At 35.2% G+C, this 18198-nt stretch overlaps 1 protein-coding gene and 1 long non-coding RNA gene across 6 annotated transcripts in view; one reads left to right on the top strand and one right to left on the bottom strand.

The window, feature by feature from the left end:
* Positions 1-12536, top strand: part of RGS17 (regulator of G protein signaling 17) — a 93891-nt gene extending 81355 nt beyond the window's left edge. For both annotated transcript variants that reach the window (XM_030316624.1, XM_030316623.1), the window contains exons 3-5: positions 18-107; positions 2457-2691; positions 11570-12536. In XM_030316624.1, coding sequence (XP_030172484.1) covers positions 18-107; positions 2457-2691; positions 11570-11758 — 514 coding nt within the window. In that variant the 3' untranslated portion in view covers positions 11759-12536. The remainder of the gene's footprint in view (positions 1-17; positions 108-2456; positions 2692-11569) is intronic.
* The window catches only part of LOC115514542, a 117043-nt gene that overhangs the window by 75393 nt on the left and 23452 nt on the right, over positions 1-18198 (bottom strand). For 3 of the 4 annotated variants that reach the window (XR_003969013.1, XR_003969014.1, XR_003969017.1), the window contains exon 4: positions 8634-8751. The exons of the other annotated variant lie outside the window; for it this stretch is intronic. This is a non-coding gene — a long non-coding RNA (uncharacterized LOC115514542). The remainder of the gene's footprint in view (positions 1-8633; positions 8752-18198) is intronic. 4 annotated transcript variants of the gene reach the window in all.

Genomic DNA, 18198 nt, shown 5'->3' with positions numbered 1-18198 from the left:
GTTATACTACCTTGCAGCCTCACTGTTAGGAATGAAGAAAGAGGAGAAAATGCAGGAAGACCCACACATACCACCAAAATGGAGAGCATCCAGGTCCTAGAGGAAAGGTGAGTGGGGTTCACCTGGTAATTGTGTCTTGTTTTGGTACACTGTACACATCTACTCAGTGCTGAGGTGTGAGCTCTTGAGTCCTGGTACTCCTCCAGATGGTTTTGTGGAATGCACACCATCTCAGCCTGGGAGATCTTATTTTGTGATGGCAATTGCTTTTAATCAGGTTTTTCTATTATCAGTGTTAAGCTATCAGTGAACACACTGCCTCAGTTTATCTTTCTCTTTCAAAAAGTAATGATTATTAACATGCAGTAGCCCCCGTTGGCCCTAATTCTTTACCTGCCTTTTCTACGGATATTTTTTTCTAAGTTTTTCTCTCTATCAGGGAAGAGTCTAAAACAGACACAAAAACATATGTAACTACCTAAGTTGGTCAGAAAGGGCACCCAGTTAGTCCCTGGTCCCATTTCCATCAGAACAGACTCTAACCAAGTATTTTCTCCAAAATGAGAATCAACTTCTCATTGCAGTATCTACAGAATAAAATTAAAATCTAAGCAGATTAGTCATATAATTATAGGTGCTTTCTTTTTCTGCTTCTTAGAAAATTTTAATGTTGATGCTCCATGGTAATTTTAACACCTTTAAATTAAAAAAATAATTTTTTTAATGTTTATTTATTCTTGAGAGAGAGAGAGAGAGAGAGAGAGAGAGAGACAGCATGAGTGGAGGAGGGTCAGAGAGAGAGAGAAGGAGACACAGAATCCAAAGCAGACTCCAGGCTCTGAGCTGTCAGCACAGAGCCTGACGCGGGGCTCAAACCCTGGAACTGTGAGATCATGGCCTGAGCCGAAGTCGGATGCCCAACCAACTGAGCCACCCAGGCGCGCCCCCACCTTTAAATTTCTCTTAAATAAAAGAGGAACTTCAGACATTTTGGAATAGTAGCAAATCTACTTAAAATACTTGATCAGAAAAAAATAAGAAAAAATAAAATACAGGTACTTCTCTGACCAAATTATTTCAGGTTGGAAAATTCTTTTTTTTTCTTTTTTTTCCTTAAAGTTTTTATTTAAATTCCAGTTGGTTAACATATAGTGTAATATTAGTTTCACGTATACAATATAATGTTCATCATGATTAGTGCATTCCTTAATCCCACCACCTACTTAAGCCATCCCCCCGCCACCCACCTTCCTTCTGGTAACCATCAATTCGTTCTCCATAGTTAAGAGTCTGTGTCTTAGTTTGCCTGTCTCTTCCCCCCCCTTTCTCATTTGTTTTGTTTCTTAAATTCCATATTATGAGTTGAATTATATCGTTTTTATATTTCTCTGACTTATTTCACTTAGCATAATACTCTCTAGCTCTGTCCATGTCATTGCACAATGGCAAGATTTCATCCTTTTTATGGCTGAGTCATATTCCATTATATATATGTATACCACATCTTCCTTACCCATTCTTCAGGCGATGGACAGTTGGGTTGTTTCCATAACTTGGCCATTGTAGATAATCCTGCTATAAATATCAGGGTGCATGTATCCCTTTGAATCAGTATTTTTGTATTCTTTGGGTAAATACCTAGTAGTGCAATTGCTGGATCTTAGGGTAGTTCTATTTCTAACTTTCTGAGGTTAGAAAATTCTTAAATAAACCAATGGATAAGAAAGCAAGATCAGGATCAAGTTAACCATAAGAATCTCCCAAGCTGCTTCTTTCCATTTCTTTGATGTATACCAAAGGAGTGATAAGTGGTGGTTTCTGAATGAACACGGCCACTGAAAACTTGAATATAAATATCTAGAAAGCCCTCAGTGTCATTATAAAGGCCCTGTCCTTTTTAACTCTAATAACTCCATTCATGGTAATAATTCATTCATAACATTTCATAGAGTAACTATTAAAGCTTAGGAAAATGTGTGACTAGTGCACACGATATATTCTTACTTTAGATTTAGTGACAAATGAAAAAGTAGCTACCAGAAAGGAAAAGAGAAACTATACCTTATGGCTTTAAAATTAAAATCTATTATCAGATGCAAACAAAAAATTCAACTTGCCCTTCAAAGTAACACATAGGCTGTCTTTATCAATTTGTAATGCATTAAGATTTGAACATTTCCAGGCTTCCTTAGGAATTTATGATGATAATGTGCATAGTGTGTGTTGCCCCTTGCTATTTGAATGCTTAGCTCCCTAACACACACTTGTGCCTAAATGAATTTTTCTTAATACCCAGAAATAACTAGCCTAGTCCTGGCGGGTGATTCCCAGACCAGGCCGAACTGATGGGAAATGAGCACTAGATGGCAGCAAGTGAATAGTAATTTCTGTCTTCCTAGGCTAAGCATTCTTCGGTCAAAGCTGCCTTTGATAATGGCCCAATTCTGTCTTTGCAGCCAAAACCCCACTTCAGATGAAGTGTTGTCCTGGTCTCAAAATTTTGACAAGATGATGAAGGCCCCAGCAGGAAGAAACCTTTTCAGAGAGTTTCTCCGAACAGAATACAGTGAAGAGAACCTACTTTTCTGGCTTGCGTGTGAAGACTTAAAGAAAGAGCAGAACAAAAAAGTAATTGAAGAAAAGGCCAGAATGATATATGAAGATTACATTTCTATACTATCACCAAAAGAGGTAAACATCCGGAAAATAATTGATGTGGGCTTCCTAAAACCAAGGATGAACCCGAGGGGACCTCTGTCCAAGTTGGGTGATGCATGGGGTGTGGACAGGCGCCAAGGCTTCCCTGGACACATAATTTAGATTCCACTCTGAGAATCTACCTGAATAGGTGTGAAGACTAGGTTTCCCCTCTATGCTTTGATCATTTATCTCTGGCTGAATCGTGTGGTAGGCTACTTGCTTTTCAGAACTAACATTAGGAAGCCTGTTAGACACAATTTGCTTTATATAGTGACTTATGCTAAAGTGGAAAAGAAGAGTTTACTGTGGGGAAGTCTTTCTCAAAGTGTGGTCCCCAGATCTCCTGTATGAGAATCGCCTGGAGCATTTGTTTGAAAAGCAAACACTCGAGGCCTACCCAGGCCTATATTTTTGGATATAGAGCCCAGGAATCTGGACTTTTAACAAGCTTTCCACACGCCTACTAGTTTGAAGACTTCTATAATAGGAGCTGTAAAAACAAAACAAAACAAAAGCTGCCATGTTTGTTGATGTTTATGATAGAATTGTTGCAGAATTGAAGAATGGGCCTTTATGACCCTTTAATATTCTTAGGGGAGAGATGGTAATAGCAATTCTTTTACTTATTCTAGTTATCCTAGTTTTGCCATTGCCAAAATGTACCTAATAGAGGGGACATTTCAGGCAACCAAATGAACACTTTTCCGTTAACTCTGTAAAAAATCAGTTTGCTCCTGAGAAATGTTCCAGCTTCCAGAGTTTAAAGCACGGAGGGATTGATGAGGGAGGGGTTAGTAGTGTAGCCAGGCCTCAGGAGTATGGGGTGACAGACTTCCGAGGTGCGCATTTGAATTGAGAGGTTCCCAGAAGGCCTTCTTTTCTCCACACCACCTTCCGTCTTTTCTGTCTCTGTGCATTTAAACATCCTGACCTGGTACCTTCTGCTCCACACTCCTCTCCTATGCACACAGACATTTATAGAGTCCCCTAGAAATTGTGCTTATCGATGCCTCACCCAACCTGGGATGTGGCCCCCACCTGCCTTCCACTCCTCACCTTGAAATCTATAAAATGAATCAGTGTCTACTTTATAATCTCTATGTTTGGAGTGCTATATAAACCATTTCACTTCTAATGAGGTATATACCTAAGTCAGTTTTTAAAAATTTGTTAGTTAGGTTATAATTGCCATTGGTATTCCAGACTACTCCAATAGTATTGTCTCTATAAAATGAGGAACCTGGAATTGGATACACAAAGATTTTCCTACGTTTTTTCTTTATTTCCTGCATCAACATAGAAAAAGTATTCAGAGAAACAAGGTGGCGAGAATTTTTTCTGTAGCCTCAATACATTTATTACTGATGCCACATTGTGGTTCTAACACCGTTATACTTCTATATCCCAGAAGTACATTCTTCAGGTTTCTGGTCTATCTAGAACCTCAGCATCTAACCAGTTCTATGTGGATTTTATTAGCATATTAATTTCATTCTCATTTTTATTTTAATATTGCATTACATGGCAGATATATCAAAGGATCCAAATGTGCCTGAAAATGTGCTTCTCTTGCCTGTAATTAGTGTTTGGGAAGATTATCTAGCCCATTTCTCTCCCCAAAATATATAATATGTATCATCTGAAAATGCTAAATGTCTTGATTATCTGGTTCATTCTTTGCACTATCTATGATGGTGTTCTATTTTTTGTTTAAAATTTTTTTGAATATTTATTCATTTTTGAGAGAGAGAGACAGAGCACAAGCAGGGGAGGGGCAGAGAGAGAGGGAGACACAGAATCCAAAGCAGGCTCCAGGCTCCGAGCTGTCAGCACAGAGCCCGACATGGGGCTTGAACTCACGAGCCGTGAGATCATGACCTGAGCTGAAGTCAGACCCTCAACCGACTGAGCCACCCAGGCGCCCCCGATGGTGTTCTATTTTAAAATAATGTTGGTAGAAAAAAATATTCTCAGTTATTAAGTACATATAATTCCTTTACTTTACAGTCTCAATTGGCTAGCTTTTAATTTTTATAGGAAACACTTGCCCATTGTCTTCACAGTCCTGATTTTCAGATGTCACGGATTAATGGAGTTTTGTAAAATACACAATTTTCACAAAATTAATTCTTCTTTGGGCTATAGTTTAAAGCTATCTTAGTTGTTGATTACTCACATATGAACTATTCAGTTTTCATTCTTTTTTCAAAAATAATGGAATTTTGTTTAATCCTAGTATCTTCATTTTAAATATGAGTTTCACAAAAGTCATTAAAATATTATTTCCTGATCAAGATAATTTTCCTAAATTACATGGACTAATATTTAGTATAACAGCCATGTATTTTTTTCTCCTTTGTCTATCTATATTTGGGCCATTACCCACTCTTGAATATCCCCTAAACACTACACAGAAAGGCAGAAGCGAAATTCAAATTTTTATCATTTTGGTACTTATGTGCTGACTTCTAAATGACTCTTGACACAGGATCTAAATTATTGGAGAGTGTGCAGTACCTCGTTTAGCCAACAGACTGTTCTTCTCTCGACATAATAATTACACTTGATCATTGTTTAGCAGCAAAAACAAACCAAAAGTAGGTATTTGCAGTTATAAAAGATAATTGTTTAAAGGTTATATTTCAAGCCAAGGTATAGATATATTTATTCTTGAACCATGACCTGAGTCACTGTTACACTTAGAGTATGACGTGCACTTTCTAGCTACTGCAGAGCCATTTCTAAACTATTATGTCTCACTGACCTTTCTGTGCAAAAACTTCTCAATCTCTAATCAGCCACAATACATTAATAACTGATGATACTGAGCTATCACCCTTTGAGTTTTGTTTTCCAACCCTGGAGAGAACACATGCCACATCAAGGGAGCCCTGACTATATAGCAGTAAGGACACTGAACTCCTCATTCAAGTGCATGGGATTCTGGTTCTGACTCTGCTTCATCCTAATTGTGCGGCCTGGGATAAATTAGTTCACTTCAATGATTCATTAATCAGTTGATTTGTTTACAAAAATAAAAATAAAAAGGGACACAGAGAATAGTAAACCAAATCCAGAATGACAGCTGGGAAGCTCTTACACCACTACTTCATTCTCTCCACCAAATGACACGGCTAATCGATCCTGGTTCTTACTGTTAAAGCCAGATTCAACCTGAGAATCCCCTCAACACAATATTCAAAGCAGCCATAACTGACCAATTGGAGTTGGGATCTATTTCCCATTTGGGGGCTAGATAACCAGGCTGTTCCACCTCTGGAATTCTGTAACTGTTTGTAATTATTCAAACTATGTTTTTTATTTATTTTGAGAGCAAGAGAGAGACATCACATGTGAGGGGGGAAGGGAGCAGAGGAGACAGAATCCCAAGCAGGCTCCGTGCTGTCAGCGCAGAGCTCAATGCCGGGCTCGATCCCACGAAAGGCACGCGAGATCATGTCCTGAGCAGAAATTGAATTGGATGCTTAACCGACTGAGCTACACCCAAGCGCCCCTCAAAATATTCTTAAATAACATGAATATTTGAATCATTTATAAAATAATGACTAAATAACTAAAAATTGTTAGGATTCGATTCTTAACTAGAAACTCATTTTTCTTCACTAGACTCTCATTTAACCTTAATTTGATTGAGTTATCATGCTCCTCTTTGTTAAATGTAGAGAAATCTACATTCTTCGGTGGGGGGGGGGGGGATATATATATATATTTTTTTTTCTTAAGCCAGTGTGCTTGAAATTACATTTTTTATTTTAATAAAAATTACATTTTTATGCATTTTTAATGATTTGAGCATTATGTTTTAAGTAGATGTTTGCAATCAGGAGACAATTTAACTCCCATTTCTTGGTATAGCATACATCTCAAGAGGGGAAAGGGCTAACTTTTTAAATTAAAAAAAATGAGTAAATAGCATTTTTCAACAGTAAATTTTTAATGTGATGTTCTCAAAGAAAAAATAAATGGGAGCAGTAAGGAAGAATTTAATATTAACCTTGCTGCAGATTGCAGATACTTATAGCAGCTTATATTTATTAAACATCAAACCCAGCAAAATAAACAACTTTAATAAAAAGTCTATTTGGGGTGCCTGGCTTGCTCAGTTGGTAGATACACCTGCAACTCTTGATCTCGAGGTTATGAGTTTGAGCCCCATATTGGGTGTAGATGTTACTCAAAAAATAAAATCTTTTTTTAAAAGTCTATTTGAAAGCTATTACCTACCATAAACAGCATCGAGCTATTGAATGAGTACATAACTATAAATCGTCAACACATGTAAGACATCTGAACTGAAGAAAACTATGTGCCATCAGTTTTTTACCAATCTCTTTAGTGATGGCATTATCCTTAACCTGGGCCGTAATCCAGGTCTGCTACTCCTTACCATCCTTGTGACACTAAGCAACTCACTTCAGTGCTCTCTGACCTCATCTTCCTCATTTTGTAGAAAAATGGCATAGAAAAAGTTCAGAAACTGGCTAAATCTCTGACTTTCTGGGTCTCTCCCACGGGCATCTGACTAGTGGTAGGGGTTATTTGCTGCTTCTGATTTCATCCTGAATTTCCAGTTGCTCTCTGAGAGAAAAAAAGCAGTAAACCTATTTAAATTCCTAAACTATCTAAAAATGATGCACATGTGATAGATATGTGGATTCTCTGTGTGCAGGTATATGCCTCTTCAAGCAAAATTATGTGAATTTAGAACTTTTCAGTGAATTAGTTTTTCTAAACAGGACTCATTTTGTATTTTCCTAGATTCATTTCTTTGGGCATGAATATTATCATTCAGAACATATTTAACTTTTCCCTATGAGCCAGGTACTGGGCTAGATGTTGGGAATATGTTAGTGAATGAGGAAAACATTGGCCTGTCCTATATATGGAGCTTACATTTTAGGAAGACAGACAGACAAATCATGTCAAAAGCAAGTAACTAAAAACTGTAATAAACATTATGATGGGTGTGGAGGTCAATAGTATAGTTTAGAATAGGGGTTGTAAGGTAAGGTCACTCTGAGGAGGTAAAATTCAAGTTGATACAAAGTCTGAAGACACTGATCAAAAAAGTGCCATGATATGGTCCATTATTATTATTACTAATATCACTTTACATTGGGCTTACATTTTGTTATTGACAAAATGGTCTCACATACATAATTGAATGAGTCTCACAAGAATCCTTTAGCCCCTAGGACAGAGGGTGCCATCTTACAGCAAAAGAAATGGACTCTCAAAGAGAGGAACAACTGTTGTAGGGCATCAGAACTATATCTATCTGATCCCAAAGGTCTTCTGATCCCAAAGGTGTTGCCCTTTCAACTGTAATATGCTGACTGGTAGTCCCATTGCTTAGTATTTTCTTCATGACACTACTGTAGATTTCTATAAACCCAGCTAGAGAATTTGAGACAGAATGAGAAACAGTAACCATTACCATATGCCTGAATTTTCCCCCAGAAAAGCAAGATAACTTCCCCATCATTTGGGCCCTACCAGGAATATGGTTTTTGCACTGTATCCTACCAATGATCTTTGTTCCAAGAACAAAATTCCAGTAGTCTTATTTGCAACTTATAACCATTTTCAGTAGAAACAGTCAACACAAAATAATATGACTAAAAGTACACATGGTTTTAATTTATTAAAACTGATGGGAAAACAGATATTCTTTATAAAATTTGATATGAGAAAACCAAATTTAGTTAAAATTAAAAAGAACATTTCCAGTAGCAGAAGCTATCACTGGTAAAATTTAATACGAATTTATAAGGTAAAAAGAAAAAAATCAGAATTATACTTAGAAAAGTATCCTAAATAAAGCAGCTTTGGTAAAATTAAAAATAAGATGGGGGAAAAAATGGAGGAAAAAACTTAATCATGATATCTAAAAAACTGTTCAAGGAATTAACCTGATTGATATAAGCGGGGTCTCTGCAAGGGAAAAAGACTTCAGTGAAAATTCATCATTTTCAGTATGATTCTGCCCAAAACTTCCACAGAGTCAAAATTTCCATTGCATCTTGATGTCTGGAACGGAAAGGCAGGGTCAAAAGTTAGTATGCAATCTTCTGGCAATATTCACCTGCCTCGATGCTCTCCTCCACTGGGTAGGAAATCTGGCAAGATTAAGCAGGTATATATATATCACTGAGTTGGGTCCAGGTTTTCCCAGACTACACTGGCAAGATTTCTGTCTTAACTCTCTCCGCTTTACCTCCACGCTCTTGTGGAACCTGTAGCTCTCATGGCATTTTCCTCCCAACTGATTTGTGGAGTTGCCAGCAGACATTTTTCTGTTTGCCAGCCACTTGCTTTTCCTCTTCCTGTCTCCTGCTCCCAGTGCGAGCGAATGCCTCCAAGTTCCCCCAGGCCTATCACCAAGTTACCTAACCTCTGTAACTGCAGTTGCCACCTCTCAACACTGCCAGTGTTTCAGCTAAAACTGCTGGTTGAATGTCGCCAAGTCCATAGGTGCCGTCCTGTGCCCCAGCCACAGGAGTAGTTCTTTTTAACTCCATGACTGCTGCACTGCACCCTTCCTTCCCCTACCTACACGTGAGTCTGTGAGGACTGAGTAACAAAAGACTTCCCATTGCCTTCGGGTAGCTCTCGTCTTGTGCTACTCAACTTTCTCTTCCCTTAGGTTGAGTTCTTTACAGGAAACTCCTCAATCCCTTAGACTTTGGACCCCAGAGTAGATGGGATCACGAGCCATCCAGTTGTGCCTGAATCCTAGGGTGACTATGGCTCGGGCCCATGCTGGGATCCACCTCCACTAACTTGTATTATAGATGTTCCACAATCTGAAGCACAAAGATGCCACCAGATGAAACTATAGATTGTTATACCTGTGGGGTTTATCCTTGTTATTTGACCTCTCTACACCTCTTTTGACTGACAACCTTTCCAAACAAGCACATATCAAGGTAAATATTTTATTTTTTAAATAGAAATAGCAAATGAGTTTTTGTTACCGATTACTAAATGTTGAATGTATGGTACTACTTTCTCTATGATCTTTCACTACTGTTTTCAGTTTGCAAAAAAATAAAACTATGCAACGAAAACTTAAGACCTTTAATAATTCAAGGTATTTTATTTCTCTGTCTTAAGATTAATGTTTCCAGCTGCAATCAAACTATATTAAATTATGCTGTTATTTAAGAAATAAATGATCTTCTTTATCACTAATATTTCCCTCTCCATTGAAACAAAAAGTTCTTAAGTTTGAAAGGAAGAGCAAAAACATTTACAAAACCAGTTGAGTGTATTTGGTTAAGATTTCACCTTACCATAACACCACTTTTCAGTATAAGATCAGTTTAAATAGTGTCAACATATTACTATTGAGTAGAAAGACCAACAATATTTTTAAACAAAAGCTTAGAAAAAAAAATCTATTTTTTATTACTCTGTACTTGATGATAACCTTAGAAGGCAATAACACAGAGAATAAAACCTAAATGATCCATTTCCAGAACATTTTTTTTTAAGAATTCCTTTAAGACAATAAATATAGTTCAGCCAAGAGATGTCTAATTTTCTTCTGTAATGCCACCGAAATTATACCGGATCACCATTTCCTGACAAATCCTCCCATAGCAACCATTTTTGGGGTGTATCAATCAACCCAATTTCACATGGGCCATAGAGCTCAAGAATCTGAGGACACCAGATGGAAATATAAGTTACTTCAGTCACCAGGACTATCTCAGACCGCAGGCTTAATCCCAAGAGTGGGTGGGAAAAGAAGCCTGACCAAAAAGTCTTTTGCAAAATGCTTGGGACAAAACATTTAAATATCATTATAAAAGGTTTGTATAGACTTGTCACGAGACAAGTAATATGGATCACAATGTTCTAGTCCGTGTACAACTATGAGGACTGAGGAAACCAATCAGGACAAGTCTATGATGGTTTGCCTCTCAGATTTTGCTAATGTCATTTCAGAGCAGAGTTTACTTCTATTCCCCAAACATGCCCTTATTGCCATTTATTTGTCCTCAGTTCCCTTTCCAGCACATCCTACCAGCTCCAACAGACAGGATCAGCATATAGTGAGGAAAAATAACAACCACCACAACAACTATCATTTGCAGAATTTATTTACACTTCAAAAACAATGCTGTACTGATTACTTGTATGGGTATTCCGAATTCCTACTTGTGTTTCTCCTTTTAAAGACTCTATTTCAAGCAATTGTTCTACTTAATCTTTAGTAAAGAGATCTTCAGATGTATTTCTACATAAGGACTATATAGTTCCCTGTGCCTTGCCAGGTACACTAAGACATGAAGAATACTTGGTGTAGTTTTGCTCCACTACAGCCTTCCACATTCCGGGTTTCTTACTTTGCCACAGTAGGACTTGTTGGGATGTAATACGATCAGGAATCAGCACTCGATATACATGCTAATATTTGCCAGAGAACTACTCTCTGCCAGATTTTTACCTTGTCCCATTAAGAGAGTTACCCCCAGCAGTCACATAGTAGGAGATAAATCCTTGTTCTGGCTAGGGAATTCTCCAGGGCCTCAACAATGAATAGAAATGGTCAAAAAAACCCAGAGTGAAATGCATAGAAAAGATAAATCCAAGTAAGCCAAGGTATCTGTGAACTAAATTTCTGGTTTAAAGACAAGTTGTTTTTTGTTTGTTTGTTTTAGTTCAACTTTTGAAGAAAAGTATGCGAGGCGATGTAGCCTTTGAGAAGGTAACCTCAAGATTTTAGGTAGTTAGATTTAACTCTTTGAAGTTTCTCTGAAATGTCACACACCTGTATTTACTTAATTGAGATCTTTTGAAAAAAATTTTATTTAATGTATCTGCTCTTATTTCTTTTTAGGTCAGTCTCGATTCTCGAGTTAGAGAGGTGATCAATAGAAATCTGTTGGATCCTAATCCTCACATGTATGAAGATGCCCAACTTCAGATATATACCTTAATGCACAGAGATTCTTTTCCAAGGTTTTTGAACTCTCAAATTTATAAGTCATTTGTTGAAAGTACTGCCAGTTCTACTTCTGAATCTTAATTTTCATTAAAAAAAAAAAATCATTTTGGAGGGCTGGGATGGGAAATAAAAGTAGTTCACTAACACCAGAAGCTGAGTTCCTGGAGAACTACAGTTTAGCATTCCTCAGGCTACTGTGAAAATACAACCATATGGTCTTTGTCTCCATTTTTATCAAGGTTATCCATGGTTAAGTTTGGAGAAAATACCACATAAGACAATGAATTGCCAAATTGTTTGTTTTATTCAACACTCATTCTACTTGCAAGCAAACTGTATTTGTAGTCCTGTGAACAGTCTCCTAGTGTATCCCCCGAGGCTGCATGTACAAAGTAGAGCTGCTTCATTTGCCACGTAGCTGTTGTAATATTTAATCCAATGGCATAACTTATATCCGTGTTTAAGGACTTTTGTGCAATATGGTCTTATAGAAATAATTGCCAAAAAATTGGCTGTGGTTTGCATTTTAAATATCTAAGACAGAAAAAGCCAATTTTTTAGTTGTAACAATGGTATTAAACATGCTCTATACTGTGTTCAGTACACTCATTTTGAAGCCGATATTTCTGTACTTGGAAAAAGAGCTATTTATCTATGTTTGTTGGGAAATCCTGATGGGGGATTCCTCTGGTTGTTCACTGCCAAAACTGTGGCATTTTCTTTACAGAATAGTTTGCTATGTAAACAAAACAAAACAAAACAAAAATTTAAAAAAACCCAACAAACAACAAATAATAAGAAGAAAAGAGAAAAAAGCACAAAACAATTTGAAGATATTCTATCTCAGTGACAAATCAGAGTGATAATTGTTTTTAATTGTAATAGAACACAATTAATCTATGTATATATCAGATGTCCAATACTGTAATTAATTTATTAAAGACTGGCTCTCCAGTTCTAAAATGGTTGTGTAAAGTATGTACTTCAGCAAGAAAAAAAATACTAAGCTCAATAACTTAGTTTTGGAATATAAAAAAAAGATTTAATAAAGGAATGCCTACATGTAGCATCATAAAATATTTTGATGAGTAGCATCTGTCCTGTGGCATATTTTCCTTGAAAGCAAAGTCTAATGAAAAGCTAAGTTTTTAACTGAGAAAAGTTTTGTAAGGGTTACGCAGAAGATAATTCTCTACTTCAGACCTTAACTGTTTTCATAGTATCTTCAGAATGACTTATTTTAAAAATGTTAAAACCAAACTATTAATACTCATCCATAATTGAAAGGCAGGACAGTGCTCAAATCTTCTAGCTGCCATATTATTTTTTATAAGTACCACTAAATCTTTAAGACAAAATACTTGCCTGACATTGGCATATACTTTTGACATTCAAGAAAACAGTATCCTATCATGCACACACACAAAAAGTCAGTGTCATATTTATATCAAGGTGTTACATTTGAATATTAATATCCCCTGGAGGCTATTTTTTTAATCTTAAACTTAATAAATATAATATTGAGTAACCTAACATGAAAGTTTTAAAAATATTTATATCCACTGAGAATACTGGGCCTTATATTAAGGATGATATTAAAATTATAGGTTTTCTTTGCCATTTTTTAACTACCTCTCATTTTTTAATTTATTAAACATTTTTAAAATAAACAAGTTTGGGGTTTTCTTTTTAAATTTTATTTTACTTGAAAAGCTGGCATCGTAAGTTTCTTTTTCCATAAACTTAAAACATTTCAAGAATTGTTTTTTTAAGTGAATTTGATTTTCTAATTTATATAGAATTCAGGAGATATGGTTAAAAGGGCTATTATCTATTCCCTATGCAAATATTTTAACTGTTGCAGTGTTTGACAAAATGGGATTAAAAAAAAAGTTTGCAGAGTAGAAAACAAAATGTTCTGTTTACACTGGCGTTGCTGACTATCCTATCATATTCAGCACTTTTAAATACATTATTTATGAAAATGTAGTTAAAATACAAGATAGGAAATATTTATAATAATCATTTCTTTTAACAAATGCCTGTTTTTGTCTGAAAGTGTTAGTGTGTTAAGACATACTTTATCAATGTCAGTAGATATTTACTATTTGAATAGTTTTCAGTAATATGTTAAAGAAAGATAGCTATGAAGATGTTTACAAAAAGTCCTATTTTTTCCAAAAGAGTGAAGAAAAACCTAAAAGAATCATCACTTCTATTGTGAAGTTCTATTGTTCCTAAATTATTTAATTTTTTCTTGATTAGAATTGAGTTTATTATGCTTCTATGATGTATACACATATATGTTGTAATATCATACTTGTTGCTATGTTTGAGGCACAATAAATTGGTGCACATGACTAGAAAATATGTAATATACTATGATACACAGCATGCGTCAATCTTTTTAAATGTAGACTTTATATTCTTGTTGTTACTATATATGATGGTGACCTGCTAGTCATAAGTTATCTTTATAAGATACTTTGGACTATTAGATGAATTGTCTGTTTGACAATACCTTTAATATTTTACCAAATGTAAAAGATAAGGACCCTTCTAAAGAGTCCTAATCTCTAACCTGGGCATTTGTAGAATACAGACTTTGAAGTTAGTGTATCCTTTTGAAACCTGATTAGGAAGTTGCATTGAGAATGATTCTAGACGAGATTTACACATTGGATATTGGTAACCATGTTATGTGAGCATTTCTGCGCTAAATTCCTACGGAGGGGGGAGGGTTTCTCATTTAATTTCAAATCGTTCAAAGTTTCTATCTAAGAGTATGTATATTTGCAACTCTACCAATTTTTAAAATATGGTATAACTCCTTCTGTTTTAAATACAGAGCTATAATAAACAAAAATCCCCCAACTGGTGTCTATGCTACCATTCCAAGAGCACAATATTTGTTATGGTAGAATTTGATTTTTCCTAGTGAATATATTCCTCCCAGGGGAAAAATTAGCACTTTAGAAGGTACACTTTGTGTTTCAGATCGTCAGGACATCTTTGTGTACTGTTAAAATCTGCTAATGCACACAGAAAGAGCTTAATGCTCTTTCTATAGTGCCTAAATTCAGATGTGTCTATAATGGAAAAGTAGAGGATATAGATCATATATAAATACATGTAACTAAATTGGAGAGCCAGACTTCTTCAGAGATGGATCTTGTAACATAGATCACACTAATAATGGCCAGATGACGCTTCTTCTTTACTCTGGATAATTGTTATTATGTTACCCGAAGGTAATAAAGATGCCCCGACAGAGTTAGAGGGCAGCTCTAAGCACAATGGGTGCGCTGGCATATGAACAATAGCAAAACACAATTTTGATATCAACGTTATGGAGCGCAAAAATCAAGACCATAATATGGTCTTTTTTTTTTTTTAATCTTAAAATATGTACATAGGATGACCAGTTCTGATATTTGGTCATGGTGCATGGGTGTTTATTAGTATCCTTTAATGCTGCCTAGGTTCTTACTTACAGAATGAAATGTATATCATATATTCACCTGATAGTTCAGTTTTGCAAAAGGACTATAGAAATAGGTAAATAATATTTATATATTAGGGGCAAAAATACATTTTCACCCCATTAAGCTGATTTAAAATAAAACCCAATTCTTAATTTTGAACTTACCCATTTGTTTCTGTACACTTTTAACATATTGAAAAAATGTCATATCATAACTGTGTCAAATTATATTTGCAAAAAATACAACATATCAGATGCTTTGAGGAATAAATATACAAGAAAGAAATTTTAAATACAATCAGAAATAGGAAAATAAGAACTCTTTCAAAAGCCACCTACAGTTTCTTAGATCTTAAAATGCCTATATAGAACCCTATCAAACATTAATTTTAAAAACTTTGCACTGGATACATTGGCAAATTATTTTGAAAGGTAGTAAAGATTATTTTCTTGTCTGTGTATTTATATCGACAGCTTATGACCGTAATTTTCAAAATAATATTAAGCATTTATATTTGCATGCTCTTTTCAATTCTTTTTAAATTTCTGACCAATATAAAATGCTTATTCTTCTGAGAAAACAGTATTTAATCTGTAGAAATTTTAGTTATTCCTCACTTGCTACAACTGCAAATATTTATCAATAAAACTGATAACCAAAAACTTGACTTCTCATCTCCCTGTAACATTCTTAATAGTATCCTTGCAACACACGATTGTGCATAGATTGATCTTTTTGTTCCCAAATGCCAGACTTTAATTTTAAATTTGATTTCAAGTGACATGTCTGTGTCATATGACTTTGGGCAAATATTCTATTGAACCTCTCTGAGCCTGTTCCCTCATCTTCAAATGAGAAACAGAATACTTTATTTACAGGGTAGGCATGAGAATTAAATAATGTAAACATGGAAAGAATGAAGTGTTACATATAACATTATTATTTTATCAGTGTTCTCCAGCTCAATAATTATTCCTATTTCAAGAATGTTATGAATTAGATGCCACTGTAATGCACTTTTCCCATATTCTTTTGAAACCATACTTTAAAATCTGATTTAATTATTCATCCCAAAAAACCACAAAAAACCAACCTGGACGCCTGGGTGGCTCAGTCAGTTAAGCGTCCGACTTTGGCTCAAGTCATGATCTTGTGGTTCATGAATTTAAGCCCCGCTTCGGGCTGTGTGCTGACAGCTCAGAGCCTGGAGCCTGCTTCAGATTCTATGTCTCCCTCTCTGCCCCTCCCTTGCTCGCACTGTCTCTCTCTCTCTCTCAAAAATAAGTAGACATTAAAAAAAAAAAATCACAAAGAAAGAAAAAAATGCAACCAAGCTGATTTTAAGATGGAAGATTATATGAATTTGTTCCTGCTTTGTTCAATAATAAGATTCACGCTCAGTTTTCAGTTCATGAACATCACACTGAATCTACAATCAAGAAGTAGGTTTCTTTCAATGATACACATACACAGATACATGTATATAGATGTGTGTATGTGTATAAATTGTATGCTTAAAATAAATGCTTAAATAAATCATTTGAAAATTTTATTTCCAAAGGGAAAAAACAGTATTCCCAAGGACAGGAAGAATATAAACATCAAATAATTCGCCAAATAAATATGTGGAAGTAAAGCTAAAAACTAAGTTATGAGAGATGGGCCATTAGAAAACATGGATACTGTCACTGGAATAGAAAGCATTCTAGTATGATTTTGTAACTAATTTTACCATGAAAATATGAAAATTAAAAAAATGGTGTGTTCATAAAATTTTTCATTAAACCTTTTATTTTAGAATAGTTTTAGAGTCACTGAAAAGTTGCAAAGATAGCACAGAGAAGTTCTATATACTGCACATCTATTGAGACATTTGTCACACCTCATGAAATATTGATGCATTAAGTCACGCTTATTCAGATTTCCTTAGCTTTTACCTAATATCTTCTTTCTGTTCCAAGATCTCATTCAATATACCCATTTACTTATCATGTCTCCTTAAATTCCTCTAAGCTCAAACATTTTTTGTTGTTGACCTTGACAGTAGTGAAGAGTACTGGTCTGGTACTTTGTAAAATGTCCCTTAACTGGAATTTGTTGATGTTTTTCCCATGATTAGACAGGTGTTACCAGTTTTTGCAAGACCACAGAAGTAAAATGCCATATTACTATCATCAAGACTCATCACTGTTCATATTGACCTTGATCATTCAGTTGAGGTAGTGTTTGTTAGGTTTCACTGCCACAGAGCAATACATTATTTAATAAGTTATGTTAGAGGTAATTTCACTGGACGTTAACGCTGAGCTTAAAAAAAATTCTGAGCAGATTTTTCAGCACTGCTATTAGGTTCCATTAAATACTATGAAGAAATTATAATAACCTGGAAAGTGAAATGGAAAAATGAAACTCTGAAACTGTTAGCTTGAACATTCACTTAATGGAGGTGAAAGTGATTTTTTTCCCTTGAACTACCTTCACCTTATCCTCTACATCTTTGGGTAGTAAAGATTTTAGTTTAATCTTCAGAAGAGGTAATTTAAATTAATAATCATTTTGCTGAGTGTTTTTCTATATTGCCCTGAGTTGAATAATGAACACTGATTATTGAAACATTGTAAAAGACTTGATTTTTTCCCCCTTTGCTTTAACCGATTTGTCACACAGTTTCTTGTATATGGTTTTAGGATGTTTGCTAAATATAAAAAAAAAATTTCAGTGTGCTTGGTTCTGTAAAATTTATCATATCGAATGTGTGCAATTTTTTACTACCATGTTCATTGTACTTAATAATTTATATCCACATTTTGTACTTCACTAATATTAGTGGACCATGAAGAAGTTTTGAATGCATGAATGCAACTTGAGACACCATACTTGGTTATTTTGCAATGTCAGAATAATTGTAGGTACTTATAAATTGAATAGATAATCCAGATTATTTTCCTCCAATTTAAGTTGTTTTGGGTTTTTATTCCCCCCGTCTTTGAATTTATTTTATCATTTTACCTATGTACAAATAATAGACTTCCTGAA

The sequence above is a fragment of the Lynx canadensis genome, chromosome B2, assembly GCF_007474595.2.
Source record: "Lynx canadensis isolate LIC74 chromosome B2, mLynCan4.pri.v2, whole genome shotgun sequence".
Classification (NCBI taxonomy): domain Eukaryota; kingdom Metazoa; phylum Chordata; class Mammalia; order Carnivora; family Felidae; genus Lynx; species Lynx canadensis.
Note: the sequence above shows the minus strand (reverse complement) of the source record. Positions and strands in the feature narration are given on the sequence as shown.